At 52.5% G+C, this 26,745-nt stretch overlaps 1 protein-coding gene across 4 annotated transcripts; it reads right to left on the reverse strand.

Annotated features, from left to right (window-relative positions):
- Positions 1-3,485: 3,485 nt before the first annotated feature.
- On the reverse strand, positions 3,486-26,021 carry FBXL18 (F-box and leucine rich repeat protein 18). 4 transcript variants are annotated; one of them, XM_042838312.1, is made up of 6 exons: positions 25,815-25,832; positions 25,100-25,198; positions 24,738-24,938; positions 22,377-23,917; positions 19,398-19,616; positions 3,486-8,183 (listed from the first exon to the last, which is right to left on the reverse strand). In XM_042838312.1, exons 3-6 carry the CDS (start codon positions 24,888-24,890, stop codon positions 8,027-8,029), a joined length of 2,070 nt encoding a protein of 689 aa, XP_042694246.1. In that variant the 5' UTR covers positions 24,891-24,938; positions 25,100-25,198; positions 25,815-25,832; the 3' UTR covers positions 3,486-8,026. The 4 variants fall into 4 exon arrangements, with proteins under 4 accessions (XP_042694246.1, XP_042694243.1, XP_042694244.1 ...); XM_042838309.1 differs by lacking the exon at positions 25,100-25,198 and having other exon boundaries at positions 25,815-26,021; XM_042838310.1 differs by lacking the exons at positions 25,100-25,198; positions 25,815-25,832 and adding an exon at positions 25,499-25,609.
- Between the last annotated feature and the right edge of the window lie 724 nt (positions 26,022-26,745).

Genomic DNA, 26,745 nt, shown 5'->3' on the forward strand with positions numbered 1-26,745 from the left:
TCACCGGGGAAGTGCCATGGAACCAGCACGGCGCTGACCCTCCGGCGCCCCACGAACTCGCGTGGCAGCGCCTCCCTTCGTCCTGTAATAAACGACGGCCTTCAGGACCTGATGGCTGCGCTGGGTGCCACCGTTGCTGCGAGAACGTCGCTGTCCGCCCGTGGTGACAAAACCAAACTGGGATCCATTGCCCGCACGGGGCTCCGCCGGGAGCGGTGCTGCAGGGACAGATGGGCGATGGAGGGGGGGGGCGGCTGCGGTCACAGCCCCCACGGAGAGGGCAGGGGGTGGCACGGTGCTCCCGGGGGGCAGGAGAGACCCTGGAGCTGGAGAAACCCCGCACCCATCTGTACGGGGGAAAGGATGCGATGAGGAGCGGGTAGGGCTGGGGGCAGGCTGTTTATCTGGAGCCGGGTTTGATTTTCCTCTTTCCGATACCAGCAGGATGCCGTGCTGCGCCTCATTATGCAAATAGAAGCAATTAGAGCTCACCCAGGCTCTGCCCACGTGATGCTTTATGGCACTCGCAGAAATCCTTCCTGCTACATGAGGGGAATGACAACGGCCCCGGGCTGCAGCCACCTCACCCCAACCACGGGGAGCTGATAGCAGAGCCTTTGGTGGAGCCCCACATCAGGGACCGACCCCAGCGGGGCTCCCACAAGCGCCCCGGGAAGGGACCGACCGGGAGGAGCCCTCCGTCCTCCAGGTGACATTGTGGCACCGCATCCCCTGCGGTCGGGGTCGCAGCCCTCAGCCCCGAGGGCGGCACGCGGGGCTGCAGTGCCACAGCGCGGCATAAAGCAGCGCAGCTCCGTCCCCCAAACTGGGGCTGCCGTGGCGACCCGCTCAGAAATAGAATACGGAAGGCAAACGAAGACGGGGGCACTGAGCCACACCTGAAGATCAGCTCACGCCGGGCGTCCTCGTGTGCTTTGAATTCCTTGAGCAGAGAAGGGCTGTCCTGGGCTCAGTCGTGGCACGAGGAGTCCATCAGCAGCGCAGGGCGAGGAGCAGAGCCTGGCACACGGCTGCCTGCACATGGAGCAGCACCACAGGAACACAGCATCGGAGGCTCTGGGACTACCTGAGGGCCACTGATGGATGGGATGAGAGAGTTGATCGTAAATTGGAGGAGTTCTGGTAAAGGCAGAGGAATACAACCTGCATTGGGCACGGGGGGAAGGCAAATACCGCATGGGGAGCAAACGTGGAGAAGGGCAGAGCTCAGGCAGCAAGGAGGCAGCAGGGCACGGCCTGCACAGCCAAGGGTGGGGAGGGCTGGAATCCCTTCCCGGGTTGGGGATGCACTCGATGTGTTTTTAAAGGGGTTCTGTTTGTACTTCAAAACAAGCCTGTCTGTAATTGCCAAAAAAAAAAAAAAATCATTAAAAAAAAAAAGACAAAACAACCCGCTACAATGACTAATTAGCTCGCTCCTGCCTCGTACCCTGTAAACAAATGTATTTGTAACCAATTTGCAAGCACTTTGCATAAGGGGCCCAGAACACTCATGCCTGTTTGATGCATTTTGACATTAATTTGATAATAGCGGCTTAACAAGGAATCCAGGCTCCCTAGCTATAAATACGCTGCTTTTCCCCTTCCTTTTATCTGCACACTGAAATAATGTTGTTTTTCCCCCTGCTGCAATAACCACCATCCAGCCCTTTCATGAACGCCCTTTATGTCCTTTAGCATTTTCAAGGCTTTTTTCTCTTTTTTTCCTTTTCCCCTCTCTTTTCTTCCCTCCTTCTGGAGAAAAGCAGAAGGATTTGATGAGCTGTACTTTTAATTCCTGATTACGGAGGGGATGGAGAGGACAGCAGCGGTGCTCCAACAATGCTGCTTATGGGAGAGCAGCTCAGAAGTCCTTCCTCCACCCACCTGCGCTCTGTGGGAGGGATGCAGCTCATCCTCTTTTCCCTCTTCTCAGCACACTGTGGATCTCCAACTCCACGCAGCCCTTTGGTGCCCCACAGCAGCAAATGGGAGCACAGCAAAATGGGGAGGAGATGCTGGGGGCAATGCTGGTGCCACCCAGAGCACAGGGCCCAGCCCCAACGGGTGGCACTGCAGCATCACCGGAGCCACTGCGTGTCCCACAGAGACCAAACCACAGCCACAGCCCATCCCTGCCCTAACAGCAGCACTTCTCTCCTTCTGGTCCCTCCTAAAGCTTCCCAGTCTATTTGTAGAACCCAGAAAGGCTGGGTTGGAAGGGACCTTAAAGACCGTGGAATGGTTGGGTTGGAAGGGACCTCACAGCCCCTCAGCCTCAACCCTGCTTTGGGCTCGTTGCCTCCCCCAGCTCAGGCTGCCCAGAGCCCATCCATGACCTCAGGCACCTCCAGGGATGGGGCACCCACTGCTCCAGCATCTCACCGCCCTCTCAGTGAACCGTTCCCCCTCACATCCAACCCACACCTCCCCTCTCCCAGTTTAAAGCCATTCACCCTCCAGGAACACCACCAGCCCCCCCACCAACCCACCTGGCAGAGATCAATGCCATCTCTGTGAGGTCAAAACCTGGGGATAAAACCTGAGAGAACAGCTCTACTCGTGTCACACGAGAGCAGCCAGGTCTTAAGCTGCACAGCATCGTTTTGGGAAGCAGGGAAATGGCTGCCATCCCTTTTGCGTTGCCATTATTCAAGAAAACAGGGCAGCGTGGAACAGCAAGAAAACTAAACGGCTGCAGAGCTCTCACCCTGCTGTCTCCCAGCTCCCCCACGGACCCCTCCTGGGAACATTCACAGCCCTGTGCCAGCAGATGTGCTGCAGGGGCACAGCACGGCTCCAGGACGAGCTGCTCCATCCTCAGTCGTGGCACCAACTGCTGCTCCCCAGCCCTCCTCGGGGATGATTAATGCCCAAACAGTGCAGGGAGCCCCTGTGATAAGCCGGAGGCCCAGCAGAGCCCAAAAGCACATTCCTTCCTCAGCCTCCTCCCTCCTTATCTGTCTCCTCCCTCCTCAAAACCACGGTTAGATAACGGTTATTGGAGCAATAAAATCCGTAACTTAAACACGAGCACCAGGGATGGCCCCTGCCAGAGCACGCAGAGCAGTGGAGCCCACGGGCACCATCAGACAGAGCCTCCAGGCAGAGCTGGGTGCCCACAGCAGCTGCAGGGCAGCCAGGTTCACCAACCCCAAGCCACACCAAACCACACCAAACCACGTCCCCCAGCAGATCCTCCATGGATCTGCAACACCTCCAGGGCTGGTGAGTGCAGCCCTCACTGCCCCACCTGCACCACTCACCCAGCTGCACATCACAGAGCTTTGTCCTGCAGCAGTGAGGCTCAGCTGCTGTCTGGATGTCCACAAAAGCAACGCATCTCCTCCAGCATCTCCTCCAGCACGTGAGCTCATGTTCTGCAGACAGAGCAGAACCCTGCAGTGCATCCCACGGGGGGAACGGGCGGCTTCGGGCTGCACTTTCCAAGGGAAATACAAGGCAGGAGGCAGTGAGAGACCTGGTTCAGAGCAGATTCACTCTTTATTAGAAGTTTTACATGCCGCTGCGTACAGGAAAGCTGCACATTCAGAACTGGACTCACTATGAGAACACGGGGCCGGGTGCAAACACAAGCATCAGATGAGCGCGCGGATGGAGAGGTCCGAGCCCAGGAGCCTGGCAGCGCCGCAGCCCAACCTCCCCATAGCTGTGGGTCAGCTCCTTCCCTCCCAGGGCGCCTCTGTTCCCCAACCAGCAGCTTTGGTGGCAGCTCTGCACACCAAGCACCCGTTTCCTGCTCTCCCAACTCCCTTCCCACGCCTGCCAGCACAGCGAGCGCCCATTTCCCCCCCGCTGCTCATGGCGAGGGGCGACACAAGCAGGGACTCTTATGCTGACATTTCATTTTCAAAGAAAGTTTTGAAAGAGCAACATTTTCCCCAGCAGCCTTGGGCAGGGAGCTGCAGCTCCGCTTCAAAGGACCAACTTCAAAACCAAATCCAGCGTCCTAATGGTTTTGTGCTACATTACTTAATTGTCACGCAGCTCATTAGCAATGCCTGATTTCACGTTCGCCGCGCCGAGATGAAGTTCACAAAAGAAGGGGCTCCTTTAAAGCAATAAATAAAACAAGGAACCGGGCAACCAGGCTCCGATGGTGCTCACATAAAACGTTACACTTCACTGCTTAAAAACCGAAATAAGAACCCCGCCGTAATTAAACGTGCATTGATCTGCCTTCCTCCAGAGCTCGGAGCTCTGACTTGGCACGGGGAAGGGGGGAATGCAGTGCAGGAGTGGGGCTCAGCACGCACCCACAGCACAGGCACAGCGCAGGGACCCTCTGCACAACGCTGGTCCCCTGTTGCTGAGCGAGAGCGGAAGCTGTAGGTGGAACCAGGCGACCCTGCAGAGCAGGGGGGAAAGCTAAAAATAATAAATAAGTAAAGGGGAGGGAGAACGGAGCGCATCAGAGGTCAATGCCACGAAACAATGGATATTGATGTCTCCATTCATTTCAAACAGCAGAAAGGTCAATGCCTCCCTTGCTTCGTGTTTTATGGCCGACATCCTGCTGCTAACAGCAACAGTGTTCGTAGTCAGACCCCATCCATCCTTTTTTATGATGATGGTTATTCCTAACCAGGTTGGCCATTTTGAAAACGTGATGGAAGCTGAGGAGCGGAGGTGGGAGGGAGGGGGGGAAGCCCCCTAGAAGTATCCGTGAGTCTGGGGGCTGCGTCCAAGGCGACGTCCCTTCACTGCTCATCACTATTCCCTGTACAGCATCCCAACTGGTTTCTATGGAAATGGTTCTCCTGCCAGCACGGCCGGCTGCCTGCGCATCCCTGCGGAGCCACAGAGCCCCGTGGATGGTGCTTCATCCTGCAGCGCACAGCCAGGGGTCGGGGCTCCCTGCCCCGAGTCCCAAAGAGCCACCAAAGAGGTGAGAGGACAGACCCTGCTGCAGAGGCAGCCCTGGGGATTAACGCAAGCAGAGCTTCTGCTCTGCTACCCAGCAGCCTGCAGCAGCAGCCCAGACCTGCGCTCTCCTCCCAGGAAGGGGACCTCCCAGCCCTGCACGCTGCCCGAAGGAAGCACAAACAGAACACAGACAACTGTTGCTTTCCCCCCTACTGCTGCTTGCCCCCAGGATCTCCTCCTCCCAAAGATGCACACACACATCAGTGGTTGGCACACAGGTTTCTCCCACAGCCCCGGAGACGGTGGGTCAGATTTAGGGAGCAGCACAAAACACACCAGCAGGGACTGGGCAGCCCAGAGAGGCAGTGCCTGCAGGGAGTGCTCCTTCTGTAATGGAATCCATTCATTCCAGCCCACGGACAGCAGCATCAGCAGGCTGAGATCACCTCGCTGGGCGCCTATAGGGAGCGGGGGGATATTTCTGGAGAGATGGGGACAGAGACCAGAGGAAGGGGGAGGGATTCTGTATTAAATAAAAGCTAGCAACAGAACGCCAATGCCTCCATCCTCTCCTGCTCCAACGCTGCAGGCTGGAGTCTCAGCACTGAGTGGGCTCTGAGTCCCATGCATTGCTCTGCTCAGAACATATGGTGCGATGCTTAATAGCCCAGCTCTGCCAATTGGGGACTATTAGGGTGGGTTCTTTTCCCAGTGTAAATGTTGCAGAATATAAATTGTAATTAACACCGATGCCAAAATAGCACTTAGAGAAAATAAGCACATTATTAACATCTGGTGAATCCTGCCTGCAGTGCAGAAGCAGCGGAAATTCTCACTCACCATAAGAGGATTTGTGGCAGAGATAGGAGCTCCAGACCATGGCCGGGGTGGGCAGAAGGCATCTTCCCCTTGTTATCACCATTTTGTAGTGCTGTCTTTACTACCTGTGGGCGACCTTTCCCAGCCCCGATCATAACTGCTGGCATTTGCATCAGGACTTCTGACCAGCTTGCATGAATACAGATGTCTGAGCATCACACTCTGGCCAACAGAATAATGGTGTTACAAACCATGCCTGACTGCCTGCCCCGACCCAGCAACACAAGGCAGGTGGGTTCCACTTTGCCAAGAGGAAGGCATGGCCTGCTTTGTGGGGCTGCTCTGACCCCCAGGACCAAAGGATTAACTCTGCCAGCTCTGCCAAATCCTGCTGGTGCTGCTGTGCGTTGGTGGAGGAGAAATGCCTGGTTGGGATGAGAATGGCCTTCCTCCTGCTGTTGGGATTCCTCCATGGGACAGGACAGGTTTCCTTAAGCGCTGGAGCGGGCTCCGTACCCTCAGCCTTCCCTTCACCCTGCCTGAGAGGCAGAAGGAGAGCAGCACAGCACTGGCACTGCTTCCAGCAACTCGCTGCCTGACCCCCATCAATTACTCCAGGAAAGAAACCTGGACACACACCAGGCAGAGCTGGAGTGGATTGAACTGGACAGAGCAGAGGCTCGCTTTCCTGCCAACAAGCTCTTGGGCTTTGCTAGAGCGTGGGAGGAGGAGAGAAAAAAGTTGTTGGAGAGGGAGAGAGGGATTCAAACAGGCAAGCAATATGGCACGAGGTAGAAAGAACAACCTCACGGGGAGAGCAAACAGCAGCAGGATGCCAACAGCGGGGTGCCAGCGCCGTGCCTGACCTGCAGCGGTCTGCAGCGCTCCAGGAGGGCTCCCGGCTCCACTCAGAGGATGGGGAGGATGTGGTTGCTTCCAGAGGCCTCAGCACGGCTGCTGCTGGACCCAGACCTGAGCAGGGAAGGGAGAGAAGCTCAGGCAGACAGCAAACACGTGCAAGGGTTGGTTTGAGCAATGCACAGACAGAGCCGCTCACCATCACCTACCTGAGCTCATAGGACAGAACTGTAGAACAGCCCAGATTGAAAAAGACCTCGAAGATCATTTAGTTCCAAACCCCCTGCTGTGGGCAGGGCTGCCAACCACCAGCCCAGGCTGCTGAGCCACATCCCATTAAAGCACTGCTCAACACGAGAGCACGTATAGGAGATAGCAGGTGCAGAGCTTACAGCTCCAGCTGACGGCTGCTCTGCAGAAGACAGAGCCACTGTTCTGCCACAAGATGCTCCAGCAAAAGGGAAACCTGACTGCCACTCAGCAACGGCGCTCCAGGAATTCACGACACAGCTTTTGGTACAGCTGCCTGATGCTTTCAAAGTGCTCAGTAAATAAGGCAATATGAAAGTGATCCAGACCACTACCGATGCCTGAGGAGGTTCTCTGGAGCAGAGAAGCTGACCGAAGTCATGCTGTGAAGATGCTTCACTACGCCTCTAAGATTAGCATCAACTCAGAGCATGGGACCTAAAGACAGAGCCAGAACACTACATCCCCATCGAAAAGGCAAGACAGACTGCACTTAAATCAGCTGAGCCTTAACTCAGTGTAGGCTCCACCTCTCCCAGGACAAGGACTTCCAAAACAGCTGAGAACATCTTCCACCACGCCAACCGAGCATCAGCAAGGACACACACAGCCAAGGTGCTCATAACCACGATTTGTTATTTAAAAAAATAAAAGCTAGTCCTTGGGGTACTCCTCAATCTAAAGATCATGAAGTATCTGTGACTGCATGTGTGTGGCTGCCAACGTGTGCCTGTAACACAGGAAAGATGGGATGCAGCTCAACGGAGCGACACACTGCTGTGCCTCTTAGCTGTCCGAGGCTTCTACTTTGCCAAAAACAGACCAAAGCAAAGAATGATTTCCACCAATATCACAAAGCACGCTGCCAAAGTACACGGGGGCCCTTGGGAAATACATCAGGCGACACGGGGGAAAGAGAGTCGTTAAGTCAGGTTCTCTTACCTTCAACTTCAGTAAAGGAACAAAGCAATTCATTATTAACCGCAAGGAAATACTCATCGTGTTCCAGAAGCCTTTGAGACAGGCTGCTCAGATGCAAGCATCATCCGAGGAGACGTTTCCCCACTTCAGATGGGCAGCTTTTTATTTTGCAACTGCACCTATTGAAAGTGATTGTGCAGCACCCGGGGAGGCGGCCAGGAGCTGCAGGAGGGGAATCCAGGCCAAAGAGAAGCAACCCTACACATTCACACCGCCTGTCCCCTCCGTGCTGTCACCACCACAGGTTGGGGGGCTCCTCGGCCACTCTGCTTTTAAACAAGGTGATCTCATCCAAGTGCCTCATGGGGACGTCTCTGATGACCTCTGTCAAGTCCTCGTGAAGCAGAGGGAAAATGACGACGTTTAACGCCGGGCGCTCCGCCTGGAAACTAAATCAGACACAGGTTATTAGCAGAGGAGAAGCACTAATTACTCCACACAAACAGCACGGGGATTGGATGGCTGTATGTCTTGTGGCAGTGAGGGCAGGAGGGGCTGTTCAGAAGGGGCAGCTGCGAGTCAGGGCTCCCACTCCTCCTCCTCCTCGTGCCCCTGCACGGAGCACAGCCAGGCTTTTCAGCACACCCCACTTCAGCACGTCTGCTGGGCTGACACACAAGCCCAATTCCAGCCTGCTGCAGGAAAGGAGGGGGGGAAAAAAAAAAGGAAAAAAAAAAACATTGAAAAGAAATCACAGCATAAAGATATCCTGAGAGGAGCAGAGATGGCAGCAGTGCTGCCCAAGCCGAGCTCAGAGATAACAGCTTAAAACCACCTGCAAACCAGCAGCAAGATGCAGCACCATTAGAAAAATCAGGGCAGAGCAGTGCTGGGCAATCCCTGGGGGCTGAGCCCCTGATCATCACTTCAGGCTCAGTTGTTGTGCATGCAGAACCTATCCTGTGCAATTAGAGCAAGGCAGGTCTAGAAAGCTCAGATCTGCAGATAAGCGTTTCAGTGCACTCACACACACACTGCAGCCTCCTTTTTCACACAAGTCACAGAAAACCTGCCTCAGCACCACGTGAGTTTGTCCTCACGCATGCAAGCATCCCTCTCTGTAATTCTGGGCTCCAGCCTCTGAATTCACAGCCTCGCTGTTTTCATGCCCTCTTAGAGAAATCTGCAGTCTCCTCCTGCCCTCCCAGCTCCACTTGCCAGCACTGCTCAGCTGGCTCTGCTTTCCAGCGCACACTTCAAGTCCCAGACCTTGAGAGCAGCAAGCATTAAAGCCATTTATACTACATGAAAAGAGCCCAAGTCCCCATCAGCAAGCATTCTGCATGACAGCAGCCTAACAGGAGAGCACGGGGGAAGAGAATTTGCTCAGTGTAGCCAAATGAGATGAGTTCAGCTTTTTAAAGCCAGGGGGTAAAGGAAGTTACGCCGTAGCTTAAGGTGGCACCCTTGAGATTAAAACACTTTGCCTATTAGCACCGTGCCACTGAGATGCTCCCTCTGAGCTGTGTGACAGGGGCCAGCTCCTCGTCACTCTAAGCAGGCAGAGTGGAACTGGCAGCATCAGTCCCCTGAGGCCGAACCAAGTTGTGCTGGGGCTGGAGAAGAGATCACTGCTAAACAGGCTTCTCACATGCAGATGTGCCTGGAAAATTCCCAGCTCATCCTTAGCACTGATACAGCTAGATTCCTCTCCAGCAGCGAGGAACGGAAGGAGATTTGCTGCTGGAAAATGTGAAATCCCAGGTAACCAGTGCTAGCATTACAGCTGAGAAAGGCAACGAGAGATGGTATTTCCAGGGGGAGAGAAAGGATGCTCCCATCCACAAACGACTTGCAGTACAGTTTGTAGCACAAACTCCCACACCAAATTCAGTTGCTTGGTCCTGGCGGGTTAAATTAATTGGTCTGAATCTGAGCAGCTGCAGGAGAGAGGATTTCCAGCAACAAAACGACCCGGGGCAACGTCCTGCCTTTCTGCATCACAGAGCGCCCTTCATGCCTCACGCCTGAGGGCTGCAGGGAAGGACAGAGCTCCTGAGTGCAGCTGGAGGCTCGGGAGCAAGGCAGTCTTTGATAGCCCCTCCTCAGCTCCCCGTGCTTCTTACCCACAGCCCTGCAGAGGAAATTGTGTTCATAGACCAAGTTTGCTGCAGGAAGAAGCAGCTGTCTTCATTGGAATACAGCTCTCCTGACTGCGAACTCCCCAAACCTCTCTTTTCTCTTTGCATACAGGCTGCCATCTCACCAGATACAAAACTGTAGCTTATAAGCAGCCTTGCCGTGCAGCTATAAAAACAAGAGCCCAGACAGGTTCACATGACAATCTGCCACCAAGACAACTGAGAAAGCCCAACACAGCCAGAACACCTTCCAGAGAGGCTGGGTTTATAGAGTAAGTTTGAACTCGATCTCACAACAAGAAAAAGAAAAAAGAAAGCTTTGTGATTTTCTCTCCTCCCCGCCCCCCAACAGGAAACTGTAAGTTACTGCAAACCTTGTAAATTCCATACTGCAGCAAGTTGACACTGAAGAATTCTTTCCATGTACAATTTGTGTGAGTTAAGAAAAAAAAATCAAATGCACATGGCTCACCATTATCCTCAGCTAAAGGTGCGTGCAAAGCCTCTCCCTTAACTGCCTGTTAAAAAACACCCTGATTTTAACGAGCAGCTGTCATAATGTTACACTGGGATTAGCAGTTCCCAAAAGCAGACTCCCTTTGCAACCTATGCTCCTTTAGTTCATCCCCGGAAGGCAATTCCTTTCTTCATACACCTGTCCAGGTGGGCTAGATTAAGTGAGAAGCTCTGAAAGCAGCAGTTCGAAAGGCCCTAGGCACGGGGAGGAGATAACAAGAAGGGGAAGAGATTGAGTTAATCAGTTGCAGAATAGCTCCTGTAATCTTCTTGATGGTTCTTTCCTCATTCTGCACCTGGATGGACTTCAAACTGGATCTACCTCCGCAAGCACACGGCTTGTAAAATGAAAACTCCAAGGACAGAGAGGGATGTCGACCTGGGGAGACAAAGGAGCTGCAGTTCCAGACATGAAACCCTGCTTTTTTCCAAGGGAAAGGAGCCAAGGATACGCTCGCTTCCTACAAAACCTCCAGACTAAACTCATCACGATTAATTAAATGAAAGCAAGTTTTCCAGGCAACTGACTAGCAGCCCCTTCAAAACAGATCCTTTAATCAGAAACAACCACTGGGCTAACAAAGAAAATACACATGCATGCATTTTCCAGAATAGCCTCTGGTCCAGCAGACTCAACGCCAACCCAGCAACCACCCAGCAGGAGCTCTCACAAGCAGCTCCCTGAAGCATCCCCGTTCGGATGGCAATGTTCAGCAGGGCTGGCTGCAGCAGCTGGCTGGGAACAACCGTGGAGCTGAAAAATGGGTAGCAAAGTGTTATCACCAATTCCTCCCTGCGTCAGCAGGGGTATAACCTTGCTGTGTGCTCAGACCTTGAACGGGCTGCACGTGGCTGCAAGGGTTAATGGTGCTTTGTCGTTTGACTCCAAAATTATCCCAGAGCAGGTGTGGACAGTAAGGTTATTTTCAAGCCAACAGCTTGGTAAATAGCTTAACGCCACGGTCTCAATTGCTTCCAACCAGCGTGGCGGGATCCAATATGTAGGTCAGGGACAAAGTCAAAAAGAAAGGGAAAAATTCTTAAAGCAAGGTCTGCACTTTAATCAGATCTCCTTGATTTTAGCAAGATAAAAGAGTCACTGCCTGGAATGCAGTTATCTCCCGGCAAACACTCCCAGCCTGTGCTTTCTGACATGCCAGGGGGCCGACCGGTCTGCAGAACCCCAGCTGCCCATCCAGCCACAGGGCAGCCCGAAGCTGCAGGTGAGCCCTGCGGTGCCTGCTCTGCACAGCCACACAGCAGCTGTGCTGGGGTGGCTCAGACTCACCTTAGGCAGACAGGACGAGGCAGCATCTGGTACTGAGTTTCCTCCAGAGATTTGCAGAGACGCCTGAGAGAGGTGCTGTGCCAAGTGGGGATGTTGCAGCACATCCCACCCCCCAGATGCTGGCAGGCAGCGGAGGGCACAGAGGTGGTATCACTGAGCACTGGCGAGGCAAGAAGCACACGCCAGATAAAACAAGGAAATACAGCGTATCAGGAGCGGATCAAGGCCAGCTTTTAAACTCCACAAACACAGATAAGCTTACGGGAAAGGAGGCTCTAGGAAAGGAATGAAAGAAAGCCAGGAGACGCTCGAGGTGGGGGAACGAGACGTGGTAGAGACAGAGCAGATGCGGACTCCTGTAGGTGTGATCTCAGCAGCAGCTCAGCCCCTGCTGCAGCCACATACCCTGCCCTGCTTCATCCAGACCTTGCGCTCAGCCTGGTGAGCTGCTTGCAGAGAGCAGCAGCAGCGGCCCGCCTTGCATCTCACACCGCACACAGCTCTCACCCACACGCACAAAAACCCCGTTAATCCTCTGCCAGGCACAGCGTCAGCTTGTTTTTACTGGAAGACTTGCTCACGTCTGAGAGTTCAGATGTGGCATCTGACTTGTAAGCTTCAGCCAACGTACCTGAGCCAGCCTGGAAACTCCCGTGCCCGGAGCACAGCTCGGTGGAACAGAGGAAGCGCCAGGACACGCTGGGGCAGCTGATGAGTGGCACCATCCAACTGCACACACACACACTGTCCTCATCTTTTCAGGAAGGCCAGGCGTACACCTCAGGTTTGTTCCACTGTGCACAGACCTCAGGGAACTGCCAGAGCTCTGTTTGTTGACAGGGACTGCCAAGAGCGTGACGTGGAGCTGCTCCAGAGCTGCTTCCAGCCACACAGGCACCTTCCAGGAGGACCCCTGCCCCCACACAGCCCCCAGAAGGCTCTCAAGGGATCCAAAGCCAACACACTGAGCCTCTGCAGCAGACCCACACCCTAACGCTAGTACTGCTTCCAATACTCTGGCACGGCTGGTGTTGAGCAGGCTTCACCATCCTACCTCAGAAATAGACTTCTGAAGTTCCCCAGGAGAGCAGTTGTGTAATGGCCTCAAGCTGCACCAGGAGAGGTTCAGGTTGGATATTAGGAAAAACTCTGCAAGAGTGCTCAGACACTGGCACTGCTACCAAGGGAATGGGGGGTACCATCCCTGGAGGTGTCCCAGAACCACAGAGACTGGGACGTGGTTTGATGTCATGGTGGGGCGGGTTGGGGTTGGACTTGGCGACTCGGAGCTCTTCCCAACCTCCATGATAGTAGGATTCTACAGATCGCTTTCACCTCCACACAAGGAAATCCCTTCATAAAGCATCTCCCCTCACTTTGAGTCCCATCACTTCAGCCTCCACTCTGGCAAAGGACACAGATGGCATTCTGGAAGGAGGTCACATACAGCACTTCCATCACCCACTGTCCTCACTGCAGCATCCTCTGCCACAGCATCATGTCAAGCCCAAACATCAGGACACATCAGGTGCACCCTAAGGGTGGAATTCCATCCATCTGCACTGTGGGTTCTCTCTGTAAGACATGAATGATGCTCCATTACCTCTACCAAGACCTGCAGCTTCCAGACTGAGGTTCCTCCATTATTTTGCCAGCTGAACTCCACGTCCCTCAGATGTGACCGGACAATTAAAGAGGGAGGGAACGAGAACCCAAGGCGTGCTGCCAGAGTGCCCAGGACACGTCCTCAGGGAGTGCTCTGCCAGAGCAAGCTGAAAGTTATTTCCTAATCTCTTCCACAAATTAAAAAGCAACTGCAATAACGGCTCAATTAGATTTATTTTACCATGGAAATGCTTTAAAGCTGCAGTTAATGCTTCCGTTCAGCCTTTTACACCCTCGTGAAGAGAAAGCGTGGCTGTACTATTCCAATATTATTTCTCAGCCAAGAGAGGGAGGAGGATGTCGCTTGAAACCTACTTGTGCACAAACCCATCTTCCCTGTAAGGAAGGTTTCAGGGCTGAATTCCTTTCGAGGCACACCAGCTAGGAGCAGGAACCAGTCATTTGGGTTAGCCACAGGAATGCACTTAAGAAGGGGGTATGTCCGTGCCCCCAGAAGAAGGTACATAAATATACCAAACTGGGGATGGTCCCACAGGCTCTGCTGGCTTGCAAACTATTTGAACCCACCCTGAAACAACATCCCTGGCAGCAGCAGAGGTGTCAGGGCCGCACCCCGAGCAGCCAGCCTTCGCCAAGCGCCGACGAATTCTTGGGTAACGCGAGCTGACAAGGATGCAGTTTGTTATTCAGTCCGTGACAGAATGATTCAGGGGTTTCTAAGAGCAGGAAATGAAACAGACAATGAAAGCTGGAGCAGGATGCTAATGATTCACTACACCAGCCGAGCGATGCATTAAGTCTTCTGCAATCAGATGCAGGGACAGAGCCCACAACATGCTTAGGCTAGCGGAGTGGGATTGGCAGCTACTGCGCCGGCTGAGAGAGCCAGGAAAACAGCTCTGCACTGAAAGGGACTTTTTCAAGGTCAGATGGATGAGTAGGTGATGGAGGGAAGCAAAAACAGCTTGAAAATATCCAGTAAGCCCCAGGTGGTAACACCAGCTTTGTGCAGCGCTGATAATTGCAGCACGGCGGTGGAGGACTCTGCAGAATCCACAGATGATGGTGCGCTCGCTTTCTGCCCTAACAGCCCCCTCCCACCCCATCCTACAACACTCTTCCAAGGCCGAGCTCACAGCGAGAAGCCAAACAGCAGGAATGAATCGGTTGGCCAGAAAGAAACACGGGGACTTTTAGAGGAAAGGCAGCAAGGGAGCGGGGATGCTTAGATGTGAGGTGAGCAAAAATCCATCAGCAATAGTTCAGTCCTGTGCCAGAAAAGGGATGGGAGCACTTGGCTCTGTCCAAATCATCATCAGGTTCACCTCTAAGCCCCCTCTTGGAAGCCCCATTCCTGCAGCTGAATGCCACGAGGGCTGCACTCCTACAGTGAGCACTGTGGCTCTCACAGCCATAGAGGGACACCAGAGCCAGAAGGCTGAGAAAAAGAAGATCTGAACAAGAGCCCGTATTTGAACAGTAATAAGCAGGGGGAGATTTAGCAAATGCAACAAATGCTTGAACAGCAAGACACAATTCAGATTGAAACAGTTGTCCCTGGGAAGTGGCAGGAGCCTTGTTGTGGGAGTCATGGCAAACCAGCTGCAGCAAGCACCCAGCACAAACACGAAGGCTAAGCACTCCTTTTTCTCCACGTCTTGGACTCTCAGAACAGGCAGACTGTCCTGAGCCATTCGAACTTCCTGTCCTTCCAGCAGCATTTGGCCATCAGAGCCCTGCAGCACAACCTTACAGTCAGGTGGCAGAGCTGCATGCTACAGGCAGGCAGACAGAGAAAGCGAGGCACCGAGGCAGAGCAAGGACTGCCATGCACCTCCTGCAGCCTTCAGAGATGCTGCACCAAGACCCTTCACCCCTCCACCCCCAACAGCTGCAGCCCCCAGGAGCTTCCTCCCTGCTTTTGGGAGACACAAGCTGAGCAGAGCCACCCCTACCCCCCCCAGCTGCACCAATCCTGACCATGCTCCGTGCCACGGCTTACCTAGGACTGCGTTTCTATCAACCACAGCTCACCTCGCCACCTTGACACTTCCCCCCTACCCATGAAGAATCCCTAAGGACCCCACTCAGAGCCTTTTTGTTTTGCTTTCAGGTTGTTTTTGTGATATTTTTTTCTTTCCTGTTGCTTTCTTGATCTTTTTCAAGGTGTTTTCTCAAGGACTTCCCACAGGCGCCATTGTTTGCTACTGCAGAGTCCTTGAAATCACTGTGATGATAGAAGCTATCTAAACCCTTAAGCTAAAACCAGGAGAAAAAAAAAATCTAAAAGGAACACACTGGAAAACGAAATCTGTCCTTGAGGCCAAGAGGACGTTTGCCAAAGCATTTCCTATCTCCCCTCCCCTTCCAAGTATTGCTGCTAGTGTGCTTGACCAGGAGAGCACCTTCTCTCTCCATCTGCATGCCCACCACCCACACCACGGAGCACAGCAGTACCTAACTTACCCACATCCCTCTTCCTGCAAGATTTCTGGGGTAAAGACACATGTAAATAGGATTAGTTAGCATGCAGCACACCGACGAGCAGCGGGATGCCTTCCATGGGTCACAGCTCCATCTACTGACTATTTCCTAAAAGAACAGAGTGAAAACCCTGAGGAAGAATTGCTTGAAGAGAGCCCCATCCTCTCGGATGGCTCAGGGCATTTTGGCTCTTGGAGGTGAGTGAGAAAGAATCCCTGCCCAAAAGGAGGACACGAATCCCTTTGCTCCACGAAGGCCTCTCTGCACAGCAACAGATGTGGGACTGCATCTGAACGCAGAACTGCAGGTCTTGAGATTGAGCTTTCCAGGGTTTTCAGAATTGCCACTGCAGTGGTTTTAGCAGGAGACAGCAAACACTCACAGCTCAGCACCGTGGCTCAGTTAGGGTGCAAGCCCTAAATGGAAAGCACTGTTTCTTAGCTCTGCTGCTATGTGAAATGTGGCAGCAGCTGAGCACCATGTGATAGGAGAAGAAAATGTCATTTTACAGAGAAACTGCGAGCCCAGAGCGGTGTCACATGTGAAGGCTGGGAGGATCAGGGAACTGGATGAGGATCACTCGAGCCGCAGCCCCCTGTAAGCACTGGACCCTTCTCATGTCCCTGAACCATAAAGGAGATCAGCCCTCCCCTACACAGAGCAAAGAAGAATAAAGAAGAACACTGCCATGATTTATCTGCCCAGAGGGAAACAGGCTTCTCCAAATCTCAGAGGAGACCTTGCCCTCGCAAGCCTGGTTTGCTGACGAGGTCTCCAGATGAATTCTCTTCTGCTTACCATGTTCCACTGAAAAAGAGGCAGAACTGAATCAGAGGCTTTTTACAGAGAAATACATACACTAATCTCTCTGAAATAGCAGCAAACTTCCACCAGAAAGCTGCCCGCAAGGAAGCTGAAGATCACAGAGTCCGGGTTGGAGCTGTCACAAGACTGAAAGATGTGACAACAACTTTCTTTGCAGGCCATTACAGCAACAATACAGAGTGCTGTCCTTCTGAGAGGCAAAGGGAAGGGTCTGAGGATCCTTGGGCTTTGTACCATGCACACAACTACCACGGGTGCAAAGCAGGACGTTAACACCTGAGCTCCCATCACTTCAGCCTGTACAGGCACTGCCCTCCCAGATCCACCCCTGCAGGCTGCTGGTGTGCTCAGCCCGAGGCAAGCTCCCTGTTTACACTCCTTCTCTTTATAGATGCCTCGGGAGAACAGGAGGCACTTCAGCCCCACCAACCCCATTGACAAACCAGGATCACGGGGCTGCAGCCTAACCAAGATCCTCTCTGCAGCTCTACAATAGCTCTAATCCATTGCAGGATCCAAGAAATACAGCTCCAAGGAAGGGGAGCAAACAAAGACAGGCTCACAGCCTTCCAGCTCTCACCTTCTTCCCCCGTTCCTCATGCCTTTCCTGCACACACTCCAAAGAACAAAAAAGGACAAATCACCTTCTTTCATTCTGGCACAGGGTACCTAACGTCACACTTCCCCTTCCAAATTCAAGTTTGGATTAAAGGCACACGAGCAGCACACTGACAGGAAGCCCTGCTGTGTGAAGCACAGCCTTTCCCACAGATCGGAGCTCCAAACTCAATCACACAAGCACTGAACTGCCCTTGGAGCAGCAGACAAAGCACAGACAAGAGAAAGCCAATTCAGAAAGCCAATTCCTGATCCCCATCTGAAGGCAGATTTGCACAAGGCCAATATTGCTGGGAAAGGAACGTGGCTCAAGGCTCACTGATGGCTCACTGAAGAGTCCAGGCTGTGCTTACACATCCTTCTCTGTATTTTGTCCTTTCCACGTTATTACTTCAGACAGTTCCACCAGAATGGGATCTCTGTTGCTTAGGAGCATATCTGCTCCCACTGCTTACCCTGCTCCTGAACTCATAATCTTATGTGACATCAAAATCATTTCCAGAGCCACCAGTTACAACGCCATCGAGGATTATGACTTCAGGTGCAGAACTTGCAGTGGGAGCAGATGCTCTGCTCAGGAAAAAAAAAATACTTCAAAAATTGTTTCCATACAAACGTCTCTATTAATAAAACACAAAAGAAGAAAAGTAGCATGGCAGCAACAATTGTTGCTAAAAATATAAGTGGTTATTGACATTTTCGTGGGGCATTTGCTGCTCTCTGGAGAGCTCCCAGGAGGTACAGAATGTAGTAAGAATTCATACATGATAAAGAAAGGGAGAAGGGAAGCACTGCAGAATAGCACGATGCAGCTCAGTAAGCAGACAATGGAATTTTGGCCAATGCTGCACTGGTATCTCCAGGAGGAAGGCAGAACAAAAAAAAAAAAAAACAAGATCTGGATCCTTGGATCTTTTTAAGGATCATAGAATGGCCTGGGTTGCAAAGGAGCACAGTGCTCATCCAGTTCCAACCCTCTGCTGCATGCAGGTCGCCAACCAGCAGCCCAGGCTGCCCAGAGCCACATCCAGCCTGGCTTTGAATGCTGCAGGGATGGGGCATCCACAGCCTCCTTGGGCAACCTGTGCCAGTGCCTCAGCACCCTGTGTGAAAAACTTCCTCCTAAGATCCTCAGAGCGCTCCCAGAATCAACCAAGGGCTGACTGGACAGACACAAAGCCATCCCAAAGGAATGCAGAGCCTTCCAGAGGCTGCAACAAGCAATCCTGTGTGCGGTTTGATAGGTGGCTAATATAGTCATAGGCTCTTTGGATTTGATCCTCAGGAACGAGCCAAGTGTAATAAGTCATTCTGAAGCTGGAGAAAGGCTGGGGGGAGGAGCACCCGTTAGGATGCAGTAACAACACCGTGCGATTCCAAATTTGCTAGAGCTTAACAGGGCAAAGCAACTGTAGGTGACAAAGAAAACAGATCGAAGGCGGAGAAAACGCCTTCTAGAGAGCAAACATCGTGCAAAGTCTGCTGCATGGGAGATCTTTTGTAAGGACTGCCGCCACCAGACGACTTCAAAATGCCAGGCGTAATTAAAAGCTCTCTTTTCAGATGCAGTTCACGGCTCAGGCACCAACGTTTCCCACCACGTGAGCCTCAGATCGCGGCGAGGGGCCCAGCAAAATGCATTTAAGAACTGTCAGACTGCAAAGGCAGTTTGTAGCCAGCCTCCCCCAGCACTCCCCCCAAAGAAAAACCCTTCACAACAAACCCTTGAAAGGCTTTGAATTGCGCTGCCAGGGGATTATCAGTAAGTGACATTTACAAGTGATTAGAGGACCAAGAATTATCTTAGTCACTTGTGGGAAAGGAGGAAAGCTTCAAGGTCAGACCTCTCAGTACTTAAAATGTCGGCAGATGTTTTGTTTACACAAAAAGTGACGTTTGATTTATGATGGAGCTTCCAGGGCTTCAGCTTAGAACTACAGAGAACACGAGTGGGAACGGAATCAAAAACGCATATCATACCTTCAAATATTCCACGGATCAGCTCTTATTAAACTAAGAGGCCGTTTCACATGCCAAGCAGTCACACACTACCTTTTAGCTTCTTGGAACGAGTGCTGCAAGCCATAGAAGCCTTGGCAAGAAAGGAAAAGGAGATAAATCTTCAACAGCTCCAGAAATCCCACGCGGATCCCTCCCACACTCACCTCCGGACAATGGACTGCTGGAGATTTCTGCAGACAGTGAGAGATTCTCCCATAAACATGTGGCACATGATGACCTCAAGGCAGCTGGCCATGAATGACATCACTGCATCAGACTGCAGAGTCCCGCTCCTGGAGACGATGCAGAGCCGCTGGAGAGAGGAGCAGTGACTGAGGGCCTGGAAGAACTGGGAGCCTGCGCTGAAGTACGGCTGCTCCAGCCTGCAGAGACCAACAAAAGGCAGTCAGAGGGCAGCTCAGCCTTGGGTCGCTTTCAGACAAGGGAGAAGAAAGCACATCCATGGGGGTTTGGCCAACCAGCCTCCCACCATCTCACCCACACACACGAGAACTGTCTGCTCGGGCCTTACAAGCTTGACTTTGCAAACTCAGGCCTCTTGCAGCCAAATGTTGCAATCTGAAGGAAGGGGCACAAGCACAAGGAAAGGCCCTGCGCTGCAGAACCCCGTGGAGAGGCTCTGGCTTAGCAAGATTTCCACAGAACATGTTGGGTAAGAGGGGCTTTGGAGCCAGATGAACTCCGCCCTGCTTTTGCTACCTGACAGAACTGAGCAGCCACTGTGGATTTAGGGACTCGTCGCTCCAGTGCACCAAGCATGGGTCAAACTGGTCAGCTTTAGAGAGAAGGCAGGCGTGAAAAATTCACAGCACACACGTGGTGACCTCGTGCCTCTGAGCCAACAGCAGCCACCACCAGCCCTGCCCATAGGATGGAAAAGAATCAAAGCTCTTCTCTCCCTCAGCAACAAATACATTGTGCCAACTTGCATCTTAAACACTTGGCCTGGAGAACAGGGATTTTCTACCCCAGCACTCCACAGCCTCACCTCCCAGTCCTGAGCAAAGTGACAAAAAAGGCACAGCAAAGCCATGCTTGACCAACAAGGGCTCTGTGTTTTAACTAGCAGCCCATCCAGATGACTTCCTTGCAGAAAACAGTTTGCAGGACACAAGAGCTGCCTGGGGCTGATGCCAGCAGGAGAAGCACGCCTGCTTTGCACAGATTTACTACAGGACCTCAGAGCACGTGGGACTCGCAGTCATTGGGTCAGCAAGGCCAAGAGCTCCAGAAGGTTAATCCAGGAGGTGAGAACAAGCTGTCAGCCCCAAGCTGACCTCCGGATAATCTCTGTGTAGGTCTTTGTAGTCTGGGAGGGGTATCTCGGCAACTTAATCTCATTAGTTGATAGATTCTGTTTTCAAGTCTCAGTTCGAGACTGCCCGAAAAGATCCTACCATCTCTTCAGGCAATAGCTCAAAATGAAGGTTAAGGAAATAGGAAGCTTCTCCCATCTCTCAGCAGTGCGATTGGCCAACTGCCAGCTAAGGACAAAGCAGGGAAGCCCCGCAACCTCTCCGAAGGTTTTTAAGTGACCCTCGGTAGCACAGCCATACTTGCAGTACCGCTTCTGCCCGCTAGATGGCAGCGTTGCTTTGGAATAGCGCCTCAAATCAGTTTCTCAGCCTGGAAAACGGGCAGAGGAAAAAGGGGAGAAGATCCAGAGAATCAGGGAAACGAAAAGGAAGCTACGCTATCAGGAGTGAGTGCTAAGCATTAAAAACCTTTCAAACCTATTTCAAACCTCAGGCTTCACTCGAGGCGCGATGACAGCTTACACCAACACGCCTGGCTGCTGCAAGAACACGGCCCTGCTCATCCTCCACCCAAGGCTGCAAGCAGTAACGACGGGAGGCACGCACAGCCTCCATTTCTAAGGCTCTGGGAAACAGAGCCAAGGCAAAGCAAAGCAGCACTGCACACCGAAGGCTCCACCCAGACCTCGGTGGTTGCAAGGGGATTCAGTCCTTCAAGGTTAGAGATCCATTCACACGACCCAAGCCATTAAGCAGTCGGATCTCCACCAGCTGCTCCCCCCTGGATGGAAGCAGCACACTCCTCACCCCTTGCAAATGGGAGGCAGTGGGAAACAAAAAGCCTCGAGATGTTTTAGCTGCCCCAGCTCCTTTCACTGCTGCAATGGCTTAGGAACATGCACACAAACATCAGCCTCAGCTGATGAAGAACAGTTTTGGTCATGCTGCAACGATCTTTGCAATCATAGCTATCCACCATGTGAGGATGTCCTCGCTTTTACTACTCTTGTGCATTGTAGACATGTTCCTATGAATAGAGAATGGCCACTGACCCAACAGGACTAGCATTCCTACCCACAGAAACTGCTTTGGGGAGGGGGAAGAGGAAACAAAACAGCACTTTTTCAAAGCAGTAACTCTGGGGTCAGACTTGGCGACCTTAGAGGTCTTTACCAACCTAAATGATTCTGTGATTTACAGACATCGTGTTTACCAGGGCAAGGAAAGCACCACTGTGAGATGGGTTCATAAGTTCTTTGGCAGCAGTGAAGCTCCTGCATGCATCCTTCAAGGTCAGATCAACGGTCTGAGAAGTGACCACCGACACGACAAATTCTACAGAATGCTTTCAACTCATTATCAAGAAAGGAAAAATATATGCAAAAAATAAGGAGGCAAAATCTTAAATACAAGCCAAAGGTAGAAAAATATCCCAGTGGGAAACCAAACATTATGTTAACTAGACACTGTAGGAGTCCTTTCCTTCCTGGATGTTCAATAAGTGCACACACACACACAGAACATAGCATTTCACCTAGCCCTCAGAGCCCAACACCTCCCAGATACGCTGGGTCTGCTTTTCCTTATCTAAAAGGAAGACAGTTGCAGCACAGAGACTTTAAGCTCTTAAACAGCGGTTAAAAGGCATATCCTGAGCCCTCGAAAACAGCACAAGATGCCTTCCTGTTTTCCACAACTCCAGAGGAAAAATAACTCTCAAGCCATTGCGGCCACTTCTGACCTGCTGCCTGAGCAGAGGATGACCAGCAGAGGACAGCTTGCAGTTTTTACACCAACCACCACTAAACAAGCACTCCATCACCACAGCTTCACAAACAGCGCAGATATTCAGTGGCAGCCCCTCACCTGAGATCTCTCAAACACTTGCAGTGCTTCAGCATGTCCATGAGAGCAGACATATATACCATTTTCCCCATCATGCCCAGGTTGGACAACGAAAGAGTCCGCAAATGCTGGCACTGCAATCCAATGCTAACAAGCCCAGAACCAGTAACAATATTTGGCAGCTGTGCTAAGGTGAGGCTCTGCAAATAAGTCAGCTGGCTAATGGCAGCCACCTCCGAATCCCCCACACTTTGTGCTCGGACACAAGGAGGCAGAGAGTTCCGAATTGCTGGCTCATTGCGGGGCATGGCAGAGGAAAAACTGGACCCAATTATTTCTAAGGTTTCCAAAAACCTGAGGCTTCTCATCAGCGTCCAGAACACTGAAGACTCCAGTTTCTGACACGCCTGGTCTGCTAAGTTCCTTGGATACGTCTGCACCCCCACACGGGTTTTCTTTCCAAACGTTTGGGGCGCCGCGTTAGGCTGCGTGGGGGGCTTTTCCACGTTCACAGCAACATCTGTGATGGAACAAACTGGCAGTGCTAGTGACAGTAGGTGCTTTAGCCTGGACAGGAGCTGGCACAAATGGTTCCCTATGCTTTCTGAGCTGTGGTGGTGAGCTGCGGAGAGGTTGAGGTGTCTGAGGTTGCAGCAAGAGACTACCAGGCTTTCCAGAATGCTACTGTCAATGTCATCTTCTGCTCTTCGAAACAAAGACTCCGGAGCCAGGCAGTGAACACAGCCACTGAGATTCAAACTGGTCAAGCTTTTAAGGTCCTTCCCACCATTAATAACTCTCTGGATCAGGTGGCCACCAGATAAGGTGCATCGGCTAAAGCTGAAGTAGAAAGGGTTGTTGAACTTCAAGTGTTGCAGGAGCCCGGAACCATTAAGCCAGGCTTTGGGCAGCTGTAAAGCATCCAGGCGTACATTTCGAGCCATCGAGTCCAGAAGGTTTTTAGTGGCTCCCGTCTCAGCAAAACTACCAGGGGCAGAAATAAGGAAGGCGTGAAGGTTCTCAGGAGTCCGATCGCTCAGCACAGCCAAGTACAGCCTCACCACCTCCTGGTTAACATAGCCAGGGGCCAGCCTGGCGTAGAAGACGCGAAGGTTCTGGTAGTGGGGCACATTGCTCTCACCCACCATCAGCTGCCCAGACAGCATAAAACCTTCCCGCGAGCGATCGAGGATCTCGAAATAAAGCAGCAGTTTCTCAAGGCTGGTGCAGCAAGGAACGACGCCGTACGACGGAGTGTAGAGGGTCTGCTTCAGCTCTGACACGCGGCTGAGGGTGGCTTTGCACTCGCTGCTGAGCTGACCGGCATCAAAGCCCGGGTTCACATCGATCGCCAGGGAGCGCAGGTGCTGAAGCGTGGACAGCATCTTGGAGAGACGGAGAGAGGTGACACGGCACCCAGACAGGTTCAGCTTGACCAGGTTCTTGCACCGTGTTACGTGATCAGTAGTGGAGCTGGGCAGCCAATAGCACCCGGCCATGTTCAGCTGGTGAATCTCTTTTCCGATATCCCTCATCAGTTGCTTCACTTTGTCCTTGTTCACCTGTGCTCAAACAAAACCAGATTCAATGAGACACGAGACAGTCGCACGCACTGGGTCAGTTTCCCATCTGAAGATGGGGACAGCACTGGTTAGCTCTCACCGTATGCAACTCATCCGAGGGTTTTGGACCACAAGCACATGCCTCTTTAAAGCATGGCTTTGTCAGCCACGCTTTGGACTCCTAAGATTAGAATTCCTTCAGCTTCTTAGTCTGTGCAGTTCTGCGTTACCGACTGAGAGGCTAAACCTGTCCTCCACCCCACTGTCAGCTGCTGAACAACATCCATTTCCCAACAGCTAAACAATTCCAGCAGAAATAGCTGAAACCAGCTGAACTGGTCGATAGCAGCACAAATTAAAAGAATACAGTCATTCTCCTTCATCCACTTTCTTTTGGAAACAAATAAGAGAGGCTTCTCTTTGCCTACAGCTTGGTGATGCAGTCTTCATAAAACATATTATCCTTCATCCCTAAGTTTGTGTTACAAAAAGTATACATTTTCTGAATTAGCTGACTGCGTGTCTGACAAATTTATTTGCACAACACAGAAAATATTTACTTTCATTTTAGTTTCCATAAACCCAGAGAAGTTGCATAAAATACCATCAGCGAAAACTAAGGGAGCACAGAGCTGCCCTAACAAAGCATTCTGGAAGACAAATGCTTTCATAAAACTGTTTATTGTTTGTTCAGTTTCAGAGTTCAAAAGCAGGATGTGCATGCAGACACACTGAGTAGGGCAGTGGCTCTACTTCTTGACATTTTTTCAAGTCAGGTTTCTCTTCATAGCTCATAGAAGAAGCAAGCTACTCTCCCCACCTTATAGTCTTTCTGAAGTAAAACTGTATGGGTTAGACTCTTATCAAGGCAAAGCGTTGAGAGCTTCCTGCAGGTCTTCCTGACGTTCAGGACCAGGTCTGTGCAAGGGACGTAGCTTAGGATGTGCAGAAGGATCTCATCCGAGAACTCCATCAAGTTGATACCATTACTTTCCTCCTCACTCTCCCCACTCACAAGATCCTAAAAGAAATAAGAGGGGGGGGGGAAAAAAGAGGAAAAAAGACAAAAAAGAAAAGCAACCAGCTCAGAGTCTTCAGCAAATCCTATGAGAAAAGAGATACTCTGAGCTTCAGAGAGATTTGCAGAGTGAGACAAAGCAAAGAAGAACACAAACCACCTGCCTTGAGAAACCACTGCCCTTCCCTCAGGACACAGCAGCGAGGTACTGCAAAGCCTCACGCAAAGCCATGGCAGCTTCACTCGCTCTCTGCTTTGAGCTGCTTCAGAACACGAATAAAAGTGTTTATACTCATTCCCCTCCTGCCACTCGCTTTGCAATTGGCAGTGGCAGCCCTCAGTGCAGCAGGCAGTTCCTTCCACGTTTTTCCACTAAGAGGAGCCCATCCCGATAACCTCGCCGGTTATGTAACCGTTTACAGGCTAAAAAAATCCCTCTGCAGCCAGCATCACGCTGCCCATAGCCATCCCAGCGAGCTCACAACGCGGCCGCGGGCCCCAGGGCCGCTCGGGATGGCTGCAGTCCCCCAGCAGCGAAGCACCCGACGCCCCTCTGCTCCTACCTTAACCCTGGGGCTCGGAGGCCCGCAGCCCGCCGGTGGCTCTGGGGGCAGCCGGGCCTTCAGCTCCATCTTTAACGAAGATGAATCACCGTCCGTTAACGCCGCGCCACCCCCGAAAGGCTGGGCTGCTCCTGTCCCACGGCACGGCCCTACACAACGGCCCGGGGTTCCCCAGAGGAGCGCCGGCCACCCGCCGGCCGGGCAGCCCGCCCCCGGACCCGCGGGGCTGAGCCCACCGCCAACCCAGCCGCTCGCCGCGCCGGCTCCTCCCCGAGGGGCTCCGTCTCCCCCGAGCGCTGACGGCCCCACGGCTCACCTCTGCACGGCGCGACATGGCGGCAGCCGCGGGGTCCCGCCGCGCCCGGCTCAAGCCAGCTGCCTCCCGGCCCCGCTCCGCACCGCCGCACGGCTCTTCCGGCGCTGCCATGACCCGGCTTCCGCAGGCCGCCACACTTCCGCCACCGCCATCTTGAGCGTGGCCACGTGAAGCGGAAGCGAGGGGGCGGCCTCTGCGCAACGCCATCTTGAGAGCGGCGCCGCCATGTTGGGGGTGGTAGTTCTCCGAAAGGAAGGTCACTGGACATTTATATAATTAACCCGGACTTTAATGAGCTGAATCTTCCCCCTGTGGCTGCATTTCCCTGTGGGAAGTGAGCTTGACGTGTGCTGAGGGCCATGCGGGAGACATCCGCAGCTGCTGTGGATGCAGCCATTCGTGTAGCAGTGTGCTCAGCCCACTGTCAGCTCCCGGCCTCGAGAACAGACAGGATGGCAGAGCTGGGATTCCCAGTGTGTGCTTTGGGAATATTGTTCATAGAAAACGTGTTGTAAACATGAGCCATGGAGGAAGATGACGAGGTGGCTGCTTTCTTCCTCTTTGCTTGCTGCCATTTAAGGCCATGAACAAGACTGGGGATCGGCGGGATTAGGGTTTAGGAAATATCAAGTGCCTGGGCCTGTTTTGCTTCCAGGCCTGTGAGCAGGATCCTGGCGTGCAGAAGCACACCCTCCTCAGCCCTGAGGTGCGGGACAACTTCAGGACGAGTACCAAAACTCACTTTTCTGTCACGTTTCAGTTAAACAGAAGATAACGACAAATTCAGCACAGAGGCCCTTCAGTCAGGGCTGGCTTGTTTGACATTTAAACAGAACACCAACCTACGGTACTTGCAGTCAGCGGGGAAAGCTGAGACCAAGGTGGAGAAAACTTGCATTTCCAGTGCAAATGTAAATAAGATCATAAGCAG

This window comes from Centrocercus urophasianus, unplaced genomic scaffold (assembly GCF_019232065.1).
Source record: "Centrocercus urophasianus isolate 14NV4802_14NV808 unplaced genomic scaffold, USGS_Curo_1.0 seq_757, whole genome shotgun sequence".
In the NCBI taxonomy this organism is placed as follows: domain Eukaryota; kingdom Metazoa; phylum Chordata; class Aves; order Galliformes; family Phasianidae; genus Centrocercus; species Centrocercus urophasianus.

Bases quoted from the DNA above. Each gene is read 5' to 3' on its own strand.
- FBXL18 (XM_042838309.1), bottom strand. From the start codon at position 26,021: ATGGCGTTGCGCAGAGGCCGCCCCCTCGCTTCCGCTTCACGTGGCCAC. The intron at 24,939-25,814 runs GTGAGCCGTGGG...TATTTCTTTTAG, and splicing joins CCATGTCGCGCCGTGCAGAG to GATCTTGTGAGTGGGGAGAG. The intron at 8,184-19,397 runs GTGAGTGTGGGA...TGTCTGATTTAG, and splicing joins CAGCAGTCCATTGTCCGGAG to TTTCCAGGCGGAGCGCCCGG.